At 39.1% G+C, this 16,950-nt stretch overlaps 1 protein-coding gene across 3 annotated transcripts in view; it reads right to left on the reverse strand.

The window, feature by feature from the left end:
• CC2D2B (coiled-coil and C2 domain containing 2B) overlaps positions 1-16,950 on the reverse strand; it is an 87,544-nt gene that overhangs the window by 1,013 nt on the left and 69,581 nt on the right. For 2 of the 3 annotated variants that reach the window (XM_024563229.3, XM_024563230.2), the window contains 5 exons: positions 16,238-16,351; positions 14,151-14,285; positions 13,640-13,762; positions 3,222-3,280; positions 991-1,168 (listed from right to left, as the gene is read on the reverse strand). In XM_024563229.3, the coding sequence (XP_024418997.2) occupies positions 991-1,168; positions 3,222-3,280; positions 13,640-13,762; positions 14,151-14,285; positions 16,238-16,351 (609 nt within the window). The remainder of the gene's footprint in view (positions 1-990; positions 1,169-3,221; positions 3,281-13,639; positions 13,763-14,150; positions 14,286-16,237; positions 16,352-16,950) is intronic. The other variant, XM_024563231.2, reaches the window with a different exon arrangement.

The following is a 16,950-nucleotide window of genomic DNA, read 5'->3' on the forward strand; positions in this document are numbered from 1 at the left end:
GTAGAAAGTATAGAGAAGTTAGGTAACTTGGTCAGAGCTAGTCAGTGGCTGAGCCAGGATTTGGACCCCAGCTACAGAATTTAGCTCAGGTTTATGATTGTGTGTTATTAAGTAGTCAGATAATTTTTAAAAGGAATCCAAATTTTAACCCTTGGCATATATTTAACTCTGTTTTGCTTATTAGTTTACCCCTAATTCTATTAAAAATAAAGCAAAACAGAACAATTGCCTCCCTATTCATGAATGAATAGTAACTACAGATATTTCCCTTGCAACCTAAGTACCAACTGCCAATAGATTCCTTCCATTCCTCTCTCAGAGGAGGCATCTTCTAGTCTATAAGATGGTAGGGAGAAGGAATCTCACTCTTGGGAGGCTGGGCCTTTCAAAAATCCATGGACTAGTTCATAGAAAAGAGGAGGAAGGAGGATTCCCAGAACTGGAGGTGGGATAGGGAAAGAAAAGGAGGATCCTAACAATATACAAAATGCCAACTATGTTTGGTTATGGACTTGGTGAGTTTGAGATGCCTTTTTATCATCCAAGATATTGTCAAATATATGAGGAGAAGTCAGGTGAGAAGTTGAGGGTCAATGTATAAATTTGAAAGTAATTTTCATAAAGAAGATATTAAAGCTTGCCTGGAGTCCCCTTGCCCAGAACCAAGGACAGGAAATCCATTCTATTACTACCATCTAGAGACCACTTTTCAGTTTCTCAGCTGCAAGTGGTTTCCTTTTGGGCATTCCTTTCCAAAGTTTGTGGTTTATACATCATAAAGGATAAGACTCATTCCAAGAAAATGCTAGGCAATGTGATCATAATAATAGCTGTTCACTACATTTTAAATTTTTTGGTCTATAAAGAAATGCATCTATCATCTAGGATCAAGATAAAAGGTATTTCAGGGATATTTAAGATTACTGTTACAAGGCAATTACCAACACAGATAAAACAAATGTCATTAAGGCCACCAGATAATATACAAACCCAATAAAACTGTAGCAGTCTTTCAAATTCACTCTCTTCTTCAGAGGAAACAAAGCTTCCAATGCCAAGTTCTAGCTTAGGAAGAATCTGTCGCAAAATAGAAGTACATTGTCGATTCCAACGTGTTGGCTGCTTAGGTCGCCATTCCATAATTTTACATTTCAGAGTTCTTTCAATCCTATGATAAGATTATATTTACAACAAATTACATCTCATTTAATAAATGTGAAAAGAGTTTTGCCACTTTTACTCGAGCATGAGAATGATACATATTTCATTTAGGAGTAAACCAGACCTCTATGGCTAGGGATATCTGCCATCATTCACATTAATCAAGTCTGAGAGAAGAAGGCACTTGCTTGGCTTGGGAAAGCAAGAAGCTTCCTGGGGTAGTCCAGTTACTTGTGTGTAGGTTGCTACCTATCGGGTGTGATTTGACACCTGCCACCTGATTACTGGGTTGACATTCCTATTCTCTAAGATCGTCCTTGGACAGAAGACATTGGATTCCTAAGAGACTGCCTTTACAAAAATCCAGATGTCAGGTCTGGGATAATATTAGTAGGGATGGGTTTATCAGATCAGTTAACTCAGTAAGCAGAGATGGGAGGAAATGAGGCACTGGACTAGGAGGTATGATGATCTGTTTCCCCTACAACTATATACCCTCCACAGGACTGGGGATTTTTGCCTGTGTACCCAGCCCCCAAAACAGTGTTTGGTGGTGAACTGTTCCAGGGAGGAGACAGGTGGGGCACAGTGTGAGTTGGTTGAAGGATCCCCTCCTGGGAAGCCTGTCCTCCATGCAGAATCAGTGTGTGCTACAGAAGAAGCCACTGGGAGTCCCTCTTGGCAGAGTACATAGGTAACTAAGAGGCTTGGAGTTAGCAAAGAGTCTCAGTAGTAGCTAGGCATCAGAATCACCTGTAGGACTTGATCAAAATGTTGATTCAACAAGTCTGGTCTGATACCTGTATATTTAAATAGTTCAGCAGGCAATTCTGATGGAAACCAGAAGCTGGGAACCATTTCCCAACTGCATTTCTTCATTTTTTGTTAAGAACTGGAAAAGAAGGAGAGGAGCAAGAGGTGGGGGTTATGTGCTAGTGAAAGAAGGGAGTGTCAAAATGATTGTTTTTCATGCTCTGTTTTGATTAGTTGGTAGCGGCTTACATGCCAGTCTGCTATGTCAGCATTAATCACTGGAGAAGTTTCTACTCTAGAAACTTCTAGACACATCTGGAGTAGGAACAGGGCCTGCTGCAAAGATTGTGACCCTTTGGGCTTGACTGAACAACTCCTTAGGGTATGTTTGTGTGTGAGGGGAGGGAGAAAAGGGGATGGGGAGGGTGAGACCCTAGGAGGAACAGTATTGATGTTTTTACCCCCCACCTTGGATGTTTTGACCAAGTTGGGGGCCATTTACCTTCATGTCCTTTAAAGAAGTATTAGCTACTGCATTATTACCATAGGCTCAATAGGCGTCTGTTGTCGAGAACTTCCCAACAGTAGTCCACAATGTTTTCCAGAGGCAACCATTTTTAACTTGGCTTGTCATTGTTTTTTGATGTATGTACTAAGAGACAGCTGCCTCAGTGGGAATAACTATTATAATCTCCATTTCATGCTTCTGTTGCTGAATCTAGTACGTATTTTGAGAGGCTGGTTTAGGGCGCAACAGAGTGAAATGGTCAGCTCTCTGACTCCATTTTGTTCAAGCCTGCTGTGTTCTTGCATACAGACATTCTAATCATTAGAGGAATTCTGCTTGAGTCTTGAGTTTTTACAAAAACAGCCCCTTGCTGGAAGGTGCCTCTCCAGAGGAGATAGGGGACATGTGTACAAAAATAATGATAATTTATCAAAGATTTGCAGGAGCCTCAAAACTAGACTCATACTAGCTGGGGTCTTCCTCAGACCCCCGCTGGTACCCAGATATCTGCCATCATCAATCACCTCTTGCCCCTCCCATTTCCCCTTCCCTTAACCTAAAAGAAGCCTGAATGCTGTGCTTTCTTAAGATGGATTTGAGAACCGCCTAGGGCTCCCATCTTCTCGGTTGGTACGTTCTCGATCAACAAACCTTTCCTTACTTCAAACTCTGACATTTCGAGTTTAGGCTTTCAAAGTGTTGAGCACTCGGACTTGAAGCAGTCATGAGGACCACAAGGTGGCTGAATGAGAGATTAGGGGAAAACATGACAATCATAATGTCGTTTTATAGAGCGTACCTGTTCTTTAGATCATCTACCATGCTCTTATTAGTATCAGAATAAATTATTTCTTCAGGCTGGAATACAAACAACTGAAAATTAGAAAAAATTCTAGGGAGACCATTTCTACATCGCAGTCTCCCCTGGAGTGCTAACTATAAGGAGGGGAAAACCAAACCTGTCTCATGTGGTAAAGCCACTGAATCACAGAGGCACAAAGGTAAAACATAGATAACAGAGTTTTCTTTGATTTTAAAACTACTTCGCCAGAGCACGGGAGGGGGAATGCATTTACAAAAGATATTTTTCATGGTTAAGACAAATCTGCTGCCACCAATTCATGTATTCAAACAAGCATTGGACATGCTTTTTGATTCTCCCAGATAATCTTTGGCAGCTGCACAGGTCTCTTCCACTTACTATGACCTTGGCTGAAGTTACTTAACCTCTCTGAGTCTCAGTTACCACATCTTAAAAGAGGGACAAGAATATTACCTACTTCTTTGGGGCTTCGTGAAATTTTTGAAATAAAGCAATACACATAAAACCTGGCACATATTGCTCAATAAATGCCAGCTATTATTATTATCATTCTTCTAATGTAGTTTATCATCTTTATTCTTTTGAGTACTTGTTTCTTTCAGCAGCGGGAGCCAGGTTTTTGCGTTTTCATGTGCACAGACAGAGTCCATTTCAATCTCCCCTGTCCCCAAGCCCTTGCTCCGGCACCCCACCAACAGAGAGCAATGTTCTACCACATTTCCCCCACCAGCGGGATTTGCTGGGCGGGAGGGAAGATTTCTCAAGTTCGCCACCACCCCAAACCCAGCCCTCCCCTCCTTGCATGGCTCACACAGACAAGAGTGAGGGACTGAATTTATAGCTTTTAGTTTGGATATTTCTGTGCTGAGAAATGGAGGCAGATGGAGAGACAGGAACAGATGTTTCTCCCTCATGAGTGGAATGAGGGTTGTGATTTAAAAATGAGGCAACACTTGTTAGGCCTCTCGGTCGCAGAAAATTTCAGGAGTGGTTTGAGAAGGCTCAGTCTGTCAGATGATGATATAAACCAGAAGTTCCCAAAGTGTGGCCTGGAAACTTGTTTGAGATTTGGATTCTTTACCCCCACCTCAGACTCACTAAATCAGAAATTCTGAAGGTAAGGCCCAGCAATTTCTGTTTCAGCAGGCCCTCCAGGTGGTTCTGATGCCTGCCATGGTTGGAGAACCACTAGATTAGGAAATAGGGTCAGGACTGGGAGTTTCCCACAACAGAGCACAGCAGGAGATAGGAGATACTGGAGAAAGGCACTATGAAATCCAGCACCACTTTGCAGGGGCCACCAACTATTCCTGGCAGGACAGGTAGACTCAATTCCCTGACTGCTGTCACCAACCACTGTCTGCCCCCTCTAGGCCATGTCCCTTCCCCCACCCCCACCTCTTTCCCAACTGCCCAATTCAGGTAACTCTTATGGATTAGTCAGGCCCCCTTCAGGCCTGAGAAAGAGGTCTGGGTTACACTGCATTGATAAATTTATGGAGTATTAATATGCTTTCTTTTTCTGGCAAAGGCCCCTTTCTTTCAGGGAATTCATAACTTTTAAAACTTTAAAAGAGGTGATCTAAGATGGTGGTAGAGTAGGTAGAAACTACACTAACCTCCTTCCAGGGCCAAATTGGAATTACAACTAAATCATAGAAAAATTATCCTATATAACCAACTGAAGACAAGCTAGAGAGAAATCTTATAATCAAGGACTTACAGAAAAAACCACACCACCACACTGAGACTGGTAGGAAATGTGGAGGCACAGGAGCACTGGCTGGGCTCCCACAGGCAGCCTCTGAAGTTCAGAAGGGATATTTCAATGGCTAGGGATTCCCACTGAGAAATGTGGGGTCTAAAACCCAAGCCAGGCTCCCTAGCCTAGAGTACCAGAGCCAGGAAAGATGCCCACATAACATCCAACTGTAAAAAGCAGCAAGATTTTTGTCTGCTAGGGAGAAACAGCTAGAGATTCACAAAATTTCATTTGCAGCTACTTACTCTGGACTCTGATGGAGGGCAGACAAAGCAGATTAGAGCCACGTGAGGAGAGTCTGGGGTTGATGGCTCTAGGGAAGGAACTGAAGGGTCAGCCACCAGGATTCCTGTGCTCAGTCATTCCCCATACTTTAGAAGCCATCATTCTAGGGCAGAGCAAACTCCTCCATGCAGTATTAGCCTTGGGGTGAGCAAGAGCCCCACCCACAAGAATCCCTTTTGCCCTGTAGAGCTTAAAGGAGTACAGCCAGAGGCTTTTTCAGCGGTTAGCCTAACAGACAGCCTGCAGGCAGAGGCAGATCTCTGGGTGCCCTGGACTTGATGGGGGATGAGTTGACCATCCCCCAGGCCTGGTGCTGGTAAATGCCAGCCTAGGTGAGCAGGTTGGTGTTTCAGCACACACCCAGGCTCAGCAAAAGTAACCACAAGCTGATAGCTCCAAACAGATTGCCCAGGGCCAGTCACAGGCAGCATCTGATGTAGTCTTTGCAGATCTACCTAATACACAGAAACAAACAAAAAGAGGCAGCCAAAATGGGAAGACAAAGAAACAGGCCCCAAGTGAAAGAAAAAGAGAATTCTCCAGAAGAAGAGCTAAATGAAATGGAGGCAAGCAATTTATCAGATATGGAGTTCAAAGTAATGATTAAAAGGATGTTCAACAGCATGAAAAAAAGACATAGACACCGTAAAAAAGGTCCAGTCAGAAATAAAGAATGCAATATCTGAAATAAATAATACACTGGAAGGAACAAACAGTAGATTAGAGGAAGCGGAGGATCAAATCAGCAATTTGGAAGACAAGGTATAATAGAAAAAACACCAAATCAGAGCAATATAAAGAAAAAAATGAGGATGGTTTACGGGACCTTTGGGACAACATGAAGCATAACATCTCTGTCACAGGGACACCAGAAGGAGAAGAGAGAGAGCAAGGGATCAAGGACCTATCTGAAGAAATAATGACAGAAAACTTCTGTAACCTGGTGAAGGAAAAAGACACACAAGTCCAGAAAGTGCAAAGAGTCCCAAACAAGATGGACCCAAAGAAGCCCACATCAAGAAACATCATAATCAAAATGGTAAAGCTTAAAGACAAGTAGAGAATCTTAAAAGCCCCAAGAGAAAAGCAGGTAGTTACCTACAAGGGAGTTCCCATAAGACTTCCATCTGATTTCTGAACAAAAACACTTCAGGCCAGAGGGCTTGGCATGAAATATTCAAAGTGATGGAAAGCAAGTACCTACAACTGAAGCTACTTTACCCAGCAAGGCTATCATTTAAAAATCGAAGAAGAAATAAAGAGTTTCCCAGAACCCCCCCCCCAAAAAAAAACTAAAGGAGTTTGTTACCACCAAACCAGTATTATAAGAAATGTTAAAGGGCTTGTTTGAAAAAGGAGGAGAAGAAAAAGAAAAAAAAATGAGGAAAATAGTCAAAAAATAAAATAGAAATAAATACTTGTCTATTAATAATCACTTTAAATGTAACTGGCTTAAATGCCCCAATCAAAAGACATAGGGTAGCTGAATGGATAAGAAAACAAGATCCAATTATATGCTGTCTTCAAGAGACCAGCCTCAAAATGAAAGACACACACAGACTAAAAGAAAAGGGATGGAAAAAGATATTTCATGCATATGAAAAGGAAAAAAACCTGGGGTAGCAATACTTATAGTCAATAAAATAGACTTCAAAGCCAAGGTTATAGTAAGAGACAAAGAAGGACATTACATAATGATAAAGGAAAAAATCCAACATGAGGATATAACCCTAGCAAACATTTATGCACCCAACATAGGAGCTCCTGAATGTGTAGAGCAGATCTTCATGCACATAAAGGGAAAGACTGACAGAAATACAGTCATTGTGGAGGATTTTAACACTCCATTACTTCAATGGGTAGATCTTCCTGACAGAACATCAACTAGGAGACAGTGTGGCCTTAATGACACACTAGATCAAATGGAGCTCACTTCACCCCAAAGCAGCAAAATAAACATTCGTCTCAAGTGCACATAGAATGTTTTCTAGGATAGACCACATGTTAGGACACAAAACAAGTCTCAATAAATTTAAGAACTGAAGTCATATCAAGTATCTTCTCTGACCATAATGCCACAAAACTAGAAATCAATCATAAGAAGAAAACTGAAAAATCCCCAAAGACATAGAAGCTGAATAACATGTTATTAAACAATGAATGGGTCAACAGTGAGATCAAAGAAGAAATCAAAAGGTACCTTGAAACAAATGACAATGAGAACACAATGACCTAAAATCTGTGGGACACAGGGAAAGCAGTCCTAAGAGAGAAATTCATAGCATTACAGGTCTACCTCAAGAAACAAGAAAAATCTCAAATAAACAATCTAACTTCACGCTTAAATGAGCTTGAAAAATAACAACAAACAAAGCCCAAAAATGAATTGGAGGAAGGAAATAATAAAAATCAGAGCAGAGATAAATGAAGTAAGTCTAAAAAAATGCAAAAGGTCAATGAATCCAAGAGCTAGTTCTTTCAAAAGGTAAACAAGATTGACAAACCTTTAACCAGACTCATCAAGAAAAAAAGATAAAGGAAATAAATAAAATCAGAAAGTAAAGAGGAGAATTAACAACTAATACCAAAGGCATACAAAGGATTGTAAGATAATATTATAAACAAGTACGTCCCAACAAATTTGACAAGCTGAACAAAATGGATACTTTCTGGAAACATACAAATTCCCAAAACTAAGAATGGAAGAATCAGAGAATCTAAGACAGATTACAAGTAGTAAAATTGAAGCAGTAAAAAAAAAAAAAAAAAAAAAAAAACCCTCCCAACAAACAAGAGCCCTGGACCAGATGGCTTCACAGGCCAATTTTTACCAAACATTCTAAAAAGAACCAACACCTCTCCATCTCAAGCTATTTCAAAAAAAAAATTCAAGAGGAAGGAAGACTCCCAAGCTCATTTTACAAGGCCAGCATTATACTTATTCCAAAACCAGGTAAAAATATTACAAAGGAAGAAAATTATAGGCCAATATCCCTGATATCCCTGATATCCCTGATGAACATAGGTGGTAAAATCCTCAACAAATTATTAGCAAACCAAATGTAACACATCAAAAGATCATATACCACGATCAAGTGGGATTTATGCTGGGGATGGAAAGTTGGTACAATATCCTGAAATCAATAAACATGATCTACCACATAAACAAAATGAAGAATAAAAGCCACCTAAGCATATCAATAGATGCAGAAAAAGCATTCGATAAAATCTAGCACTCATTTATGATAAAAACTCTCAGCAAAGTGGAAATAGAGGGAACACACTTAAACGTAATAAAGGCTGTATATGACAAACCCATAGTCAACATCATACTCAGTGGGCAAAAACTAAAAGCATTCCCCTTAAGATTGGGAACAACACAGGGATGTCCACTTTCACCTCTCTTATTCAAAATAGTACTGGGAGTCCTAGCCACAGCAATCAGACAAGAAGAAGAAATAAAAGGCATCCAAATTGAAAAGGAAGAAGTAAAACTGTAATTATTTGCAGATGCTATGATACTGTACATAGAAAACCCTAAAGATTCCACCAAGAAACTACTAGAACTGATAAATTAATTCAGTAAAGTAGCAGGATTCAAAATTAATATCCAGAAACCAGTTGCATTTTTATATGCCAATAATGAGCTATTTGAATGGGAAATTAAGAAAACAATCACATTCACAATTGCTTCAAAAAGAATAAAATACCTAGGAATATATTTAACCAAGAATGTAAAAGACCTCTACTTGGAAAATTATAGGATGCTGAAGAAAAAAATTGAAGAAGACACAAATAAGTGGAATCATATACCATGTTCATAGATAGGAAGAATTAACATCATTAAAATGTCCATACTACCCAAAGCAATCTATAGGTTCAATACAATTCATGTAAAGATAACAGTGGTATACTTCACAGAACTAGAACAAATACTCTAAAAATTTATATGGAACCACAAAAGACCACTAATGGCATCAGTGATCTTGAGAAAGAAACAAAATTTGGGGAATCATGCTACCTAATATCAAACTATACTATAAGGTCACAGTAATCAAAACAGCATGGAACCAGCATAAGAACAGATTTGTAGATCAGTGAGCCAGAACAGATTCCAGAGATAAGCCCATGCCTTTACAGTCAGTTAGTATTTGACAGAGGAGGCAAAAACATACAACGGGCTATAGACAGTTTATTCAATAAATGGTGTTAGGAAAATTGGACAGATATATGCAGAAAAATGAAACTAGACTCCCTTATTATGCCACACACAAGAGTAAATTAAAAATGCATTAAATACTTAAATGTTAGACTCAAAACCATAAAAATCCTAGAAGAAAACATATGAAGTAAAATCTTGGCCATTGCTTGTGCCAATATATTTTTTTCTGATATATCTCTTCTAGCAAGGGAAACAAAAGAAAAAATAAGCAAATGGGACTACATCAAACTAAAAAGGTTTTGCAGAGTAAAGGAGAAACCATCAACAAGATGAAAATACAACCCACTGAATGTGAGAACATATTCACCAATGATACATCTGATAAGAGGTTAATATCCAAATTTTATAAAGAATTATAAAACTTAACACCAACCTCCCAAACAATCCAATTAAAAAATGGGCAAAGGACCTGAATAGACACTTCTCCCAAGAGGACATACAAATGGCCAATAGACATATGAAAAGATGTTCATCACCACTAATCATCCGAGTGCAAGTGAAAGCCACCATGAGATATTACCTCTCACCTGTCAGAATGGCTATTCACAAGAAATCAACAAACAAGAACTGTTGAGGATGTGGAGAAAGTGGAACCCTTCTACACTGTTGTAGGAATGCAGATTGGTGCAGTCACTGTGGAAAGCAGTAAAGAGTTACCTCAAAAAATTAAAAATGGAACTGCCTTTCAACCCAGTGATTCCACTTCTGGAAATTTATCTGAAGAAACCTTAAACACTAATTTGAAAGAATATATGAACCCCTATGTTTATTGCAGTGTTATTTACAGTCGCCGAAATTTGGAAGCAGCCCAAGTGTCCATCAATAGATGGATGAATAAAACAGCTATGGTACAATGGAATACTACTTGGCAGTGAAAAAGAAGAAAACTTTGTGACAGCATGGATGGACCTGGAGAATATTATGCTAAGTGAAATAAGCCAGCCAGAGAAAGACAAATACCATATGATTTCACTCATATGTAGAATCTAATGAACAAACTGAACTAACAAGCAAAATAGAAACAGACTCATAGAGAGCAGGCTGACAGCTCTGTGGAGGGATTATGCAAAACAGAGAAAGAACTCATGGACAAGGACAACAGTGTGATGATTGTGGGCTGGGGGAGGTAGGTAGGTGGAGGTGGAAGAGAGTATAAGGGGGATAAATGGTAATGGAACAATACAATAAAAAGAGAAACTATTAAAAATAAAAATAAAAATAAAAATAAAAATAAAAAACTTAAAGAGAATTGTCCCTGTTCACTCATCTCTGAATACCCACGTTCTCATTATGCACACTCAAATTTGTGTTCTCAATTGTGATAACAAAAACACTGTTCACTATAGAGAGTGGTTATTGTCATCTGTGTTTGTCAAGGCAGAAGATCAAGGGCCATCCATTAACCTACTGGAAAAAAATCAGTAGATACAAGTCAGAGGCAACTATCAGTTTTACATTTATAAATTCAACTTGGCAAAAGGTTTAGAGTCCACCCTCAGCCAGAGTGGCTTTCAAACACACTATTTTGATCATGGCAGCCCTTGCCGTGGTAATGTTAGTTGTTGTTGATTGCCCTGAGGATAAAGGCCCAAATCCCTACCAGGATTCTGCTCATTCTTGAGCTCATCTTTGCTCACTCCCTGACAGCAGCAAAGCTGGCCTTTCTCCTGCTTGACAGCCATCTCCTTGCTACTGCCCATCTTTATGCCCACTGTTCCTGCTCTCTGCTGGGGCCATTCTCTTTTCTGATTTTATTCTAGGCCAGCTCCTGCTCACCCTTCCTCACTGTGCTGGTCGTAACTTTTTTTTCCAGGAAGCCCCTGCAGCTCTCCTTCCCGTCAGGTCCTCTAGCTGTGTGCCCCCAAAGCACATTCATTTCTTCTCTGATAGCACTTATCACTCTATGCTGCAAGTGCTTGTTTCCTGCTCTTTCTTCCTCCAGAACACAAGTCCCAAGAATACTGAGACATGCATTTTTCCTTGTGGCACCTTTACCTAACATAGTGCTGGCTCATAGCGGGCACTCAATAAGCATTAGCTGAACGAATAAAGGAGTGATTAATAGTAAACAACAAACCTCATTTCTAAATATATCTAGAAAATATATTTACCTCTTCTCTCTAGAAGGAGCAATGTTTCACTCACAACTTTGGGATGGGAAGGGCAAGATATGGCCTGTGGGTGCTGTAAATGTGGTTTGCTCAAGAGAGATAAGCACATTTCCCTTCTTTAAAACAACTTTACAAACAGGAAATATACATATATTTATATATTTATGTATAAATGTTATATATTTATGTATAAATATGTTACATATTTATATATTTATGTATAAATATATGTGTTACATGTTTATATGTTTATGTATAAATATATATGTATAAATATATATAAACACATATAATTATATATTTATATAAGTATATATTATTTGCATATAATATATAAATGTTACATTTGTATATTATATGTAATAATATATACAATATGCGTATATAAAGCACATAAATATATGCTTTCAGCTGCATGGAGAATGTTTAGAAGGATGCACGGAGTGGTTATTTCTTAGAGAGTAGGAAAAGATGCGGAAGAGGAGAGAAGCTCTTCACTTCACGTGCTTTGGTACTGTCTGATCTTTCCACCCTGACCACCATGCATTCTTTACGATATTGTAAACTGCCTCAAATATACAGACAAGCAAAGAAAATAATGTAATACACATCCACCCAACACAACTACTACCAAGCTATAGCTAATCTTTGCATTCTTTCATATTTGATTTAGATATTTCAATGAAGTAAAACAGTACAAACAGACTTAAGCACACTGTATACCTCTCTCTGATCTCGTTCCTTTATTTTATTTCCCCAAAGGTAATCTTTAACCTGAATTTGGTATTTATCTTTCCTATAAATGCTTTTAAACTATCACTACATGTCTATATATACATAAACACGTATAGTTTTCAAACTTTAGGTAAATGTTTTTGTGTTGTATGTGTCCTTTGACAACTTCTTTATTTTGCTTAACATTACATTCTTTATATTCATTCATGTCACCATACATGGTTCTAGGTCAGTGGTTCTTAATCTTGGCTGCACACTGGAATCACCTGGGGAGCTTTATATAATACTGAAGTGTGGGTTCTACCCTCAGAGATGTGATGAATGCATGGTCAAGTTGAGAACTATTGTAAATTGGTTCATACTTTTTTTTTTATTGCTGTATAGAAGTTTCCATAGTATGAATACTTCACAACTCATGTATCGATTTTCTGGTTGATGAATTGTTTCCAATTTTTTTCTATTTCAAGCAATTCTGTAATGAACAGAGTTATATTTGTCTCCCTGCGCAAGTTCCTATAGGGTATATTCATATATTTAGAAGTTGGATTGGAGAAATCAAAGTTTGAGCATCTTCAATTTTACAGATATCACCATACTGCTTTCCAAAGTGTTTATAGCAATTTATACTCCCGCCATTTCTCTGCCTCTTTGCCAACACTTGGTATCATCACACTTAAAAATATTTTTGCATGTGAAATAGTGTTTCATTGTTTTAAATTGTATTTCCCAGATTATGAGTGAGGTTGAGCATTAGAGTTTCTGCTTCTATGAATTGTCTCCTGCCTATTTGTGTATTGTTCTTTTCTCTTTATCTCATCTCCTCCCTGTTTCCCCCTGGGCTCATAGCTTTCAGTTTTTTGGATTTTGCCATTGCCTTCAGGCTGCCATACCATTGCCCATCCAGACACAGCAGTTGAAATGGAATTTGGGATACCAAGTACAAAGCAGTACTGAGTACTGAGTACTGAGTATCTGAGTACACAGGTCCAGTGGCTGAGCTGAGCCATGTGGTGGTTTAGTTGGTGCCTAATCTCAGGCTTGTTTTTTGCCTGGCCTCCTAGCCCCAGGCAGTGAGTCTGCTTGCTGCTTTTCTTCCCCATCTTCTTTCAAGGTTAGCCCAAACTCTGGCTCGATGACAGAGAAAACTAGGTTTTATTAATATTGCCAAATAATTCAATAAGCAATCAGCTATATAAACATAACAAGAGCTGTCAAAACTAGTAAAGATTAGAAGCAAGGGTAACTTTCACACTGACACAGCTGGAAAAATATGATTTACCTGTATGCTTTGTGCTTGTGTCCCTTGAAAACTTTTTGGAAGCAACTGTTTCCAGAAACTTTCCTTTGAATAGTCAAAATATACAGCCATTGGTGTATTATTTTGTTGAATATTAAACCAGACCTATTAAAACATTAACATAAAATCAGTCCAGGCCCATGGGAGACCAAAGCCCATAGCGCGCTAGGATGAAGCAAAGTTTTACAGTCCTACTACCCGATGAGGTGGCAGAAGCCAAGGGAGGTTCTGAGGTAGGAGGTAAAGACATTCCAGGCTTACGTGATCATTAGACTGCACATTGGTTACTGGCTCTCAGCCCTGGAGGCACTACAGAACCACCTTGGGGTGGGGGGCTTTGGGGGTAAAAGATTTCCTTGGCCCAGGGATTCTGATTGAACTTTCATATTTTCTTCAACATTCCTTACGTGACTCTAACGGATAGCCAGGGTGATGGATCACTGATTTGACTTGAGGAGGTAGCTCAAAGATTGTTTTCACCCTGTATACTTACATTTCCATCATCAAACAAACAGTCTACGCTTTGTAAAGGACAAAATGGGTCAAACTGCTTATGACATTGTCCAGTTAATGGATTCCAAAGCAAATATTCATCAGTTTCATGAGTTAATACATAAGCCGTGTGCCCCTGTACGAGGAAAAGAAGTTAAAGTCATTTGAGGTGGGTACTTGACTTAACACATTTTGAACATGAAAACTACAATGTAAGCATGTGACATCTTTGATTTCTAAAAGCCTTTTCTGGGGCCTTTACAATTTTTTGGAAAGGAATAAAAGCTGGAGCTCCAGAAATCTTTAGGCCCAGGCTAGCGTGAGGATTCAAATGAGAGAACTTTGGAGCCAGTGCTGCCATGTGTGGTCCTACAGGTGTCCCCTCACGGCAATACAATACAATGTCCTAACAAAATCGGAACACTGCAACAATTTCCTGACAGCTAGAAGTGTTCTGAGGTAGGGGCACTGTTGTCTAATTCACTCTGTGATGCTAAATGGACTAACCCTGTTTTGAGTAGCATATACTCGGAAGAGGGGATGAGCATCACAGAGTTGGGGAACAGAAACTAGCTTTAGGCTCCGAAAAAGCCAAGTGCAGTTAAAAAGCCATTGAATTAATTCTGAGAACAAGAACAGGAAACCATTTGAGAAAAAAAAGTCATTATGTTTTTGAAGTGCAAACTTCTCTTAGCAAAGAATAAAAATTTCAGGTAACAATAATAATGACTATTTCCCATTTATTGAGTGTTTATATAGAGCAGGTACTCTACTCAGCATTCACACTAATTTTCCTGCTTTGATTCACTCCAAATTCTCTGAGGTAGGGATGATTATTATGTCTAGGGTAACAGTAAAAGGCATTATTCCTGTTTTGGGAGGAGACAGCTGAAGCTCAGAGAAGTAAAGGTAGAGAGCAGGCTGACAGCTAGGGGGTGGAGGGATCGAGCAAAAAGGAAAAAGGACTCATGGACATGAACAGTGTGGTGACTGAGGGGTGGGGGGCATTAGGGAGACAAGTGGTAATGGAAAAACAATTAAAATCATTTTTTTTAAAGAAAAGAAGGAGAGCACACAGCTAGTAAACAGCATGGCTGGTTTTTAAAACCCTCACTGACCAATCCCCACACCCATACTCTTAACACTGTACCGTGTAGCCTGCTTTCCCTAACTCCAAATCTCTTCTTCTTTATCACTGTGTTCATCTCCTTTACAGTACAGAGGAGGCTTTACCTCAACCACAAAACTGAGGTTAAACACAGTTGAGGGGTGCCACCCATGATAGCGACTCACAGGTCTAAAGGCAAATGTTTGTTGAAATATTGTTGACTGTTTGCTGCCATCTAGTGGCACTTAAAACTACAGCAGGAGGTCATACAGGGAAATCAACCACAGGCTTTCAGCTGGCACAATTGTGACACAAAATTACAAGCTATGTCAAAGGAATGTAGAGAAATGAGCGATCATGAAAAACCCCATAAAACTAGACTGGAAATTGTAACACCTATCAAGATATTTAGGTTAAAATAGAAAAAGTTTGAAAGGCAGCTTTTTGGATGAATACAGGAGTATATAATTAAGTTGTAAAATTTCAGGTAGGTAAACATGAATTTCTGGCCCATTTCTTGTGCAAGTAAAAACTGAGCAATGGAGGATGGGGAAAAGTATTTTCTTAAAGATCTTAAAATATAGTATTAGGAACAGGAAAGCTGACGATGGCGATAGTGGTTACCAGCCACTACGACTACTACTGCAGCTATTACCACGTCACTTCCACCATTACTGAGCATTTACCACGAGCCAAGTGCTCTTCTCAGCGTCAAATATTCATCATATAATTTAATATTTCTAGTAACCCCATATTACCAGTACTATTTTACAGAGAAGAAAAACAAAAGGAAGTCATTCTTCACATTGTAGAACTTTGGATGAACCAACATTACCCTCTTAACTAAATAATTGCTTGCCCACAAAATTCCTTAATTAGCTTATGACAAGGTGGAAACTTGGGGTTGAAGTCTTTTAAACTTGCAGCTGATAGCTGAATATTTTCGCTTACACTATTTGAATATTAACTCCAGCACTTACTTCTAACATTGAGGTTCCCAGGAGGACCAAAGCTTTCTTTCCGAAATACAAAAAGAAATTACAGAGAAGTATGGCATGCTCCTCCTTGTTTCCAATAGCCAAACTGATGCAGCGCTAAGGCAAAACAAAAGCAATGAGAACAACAGCAAAAAAAAGGTGGAGGAAAGAAAGGTGAGTAATGCAATCAATACTAGGATGACTGCAAAGCCAAAAGCTCTGGGACCATTTGCCTGATAAAACACCAGGGCATTAGGGGGAGAGAACATTAAGTTGCAACGTAGGGGTTCCCTTTACTATGGGACGGTTACTGTGGGCACTGTGTAAGTGACCAAATAATTTATCATCCAAAGTGGGACGTTTTTGTTTAGACAAAAAGTAAACTGCCCTGGGCAAACAGGGGCGTATGGATTGTTATTTTAAGGAACCTCATCTGATAGGAGATAACATAGTGCTTGTATCCTTTGAGCAAGGAGGAAGGGATCCTTTGGTCAATAGTGCTACACTCTGTTCTGGGCCAACACAGTGCTTACATCGCAAAGAAAGAAAGAAAGAGTCTTCGTTGGGACTCAATCAGGAGAGAAGACTGAAACTTCTTCAACTCGAATGGCTGAACAGATAGGCTGGGTGTATTCAAATACAGGGGTGGGCAAACGTAGGTTTACAGTTGTAACACAAATAAATACTACTATAATAAATAATAATACAAGAATAGA

Source organism: Desmodus rotundus, chromosome 4, assembly GCF_022682495.2.
Source record: "Desmodus rotundus isolate HL8 chromosome 4, HLdesRot8A.1, whole genome shotgun sequence".
Lineage (NCBI taxonomy): Eukaryota > Metazoa > Chordata > Mammalia > Chiroptera > Phyllostomidae > Desmodus > Desmodus rotundus.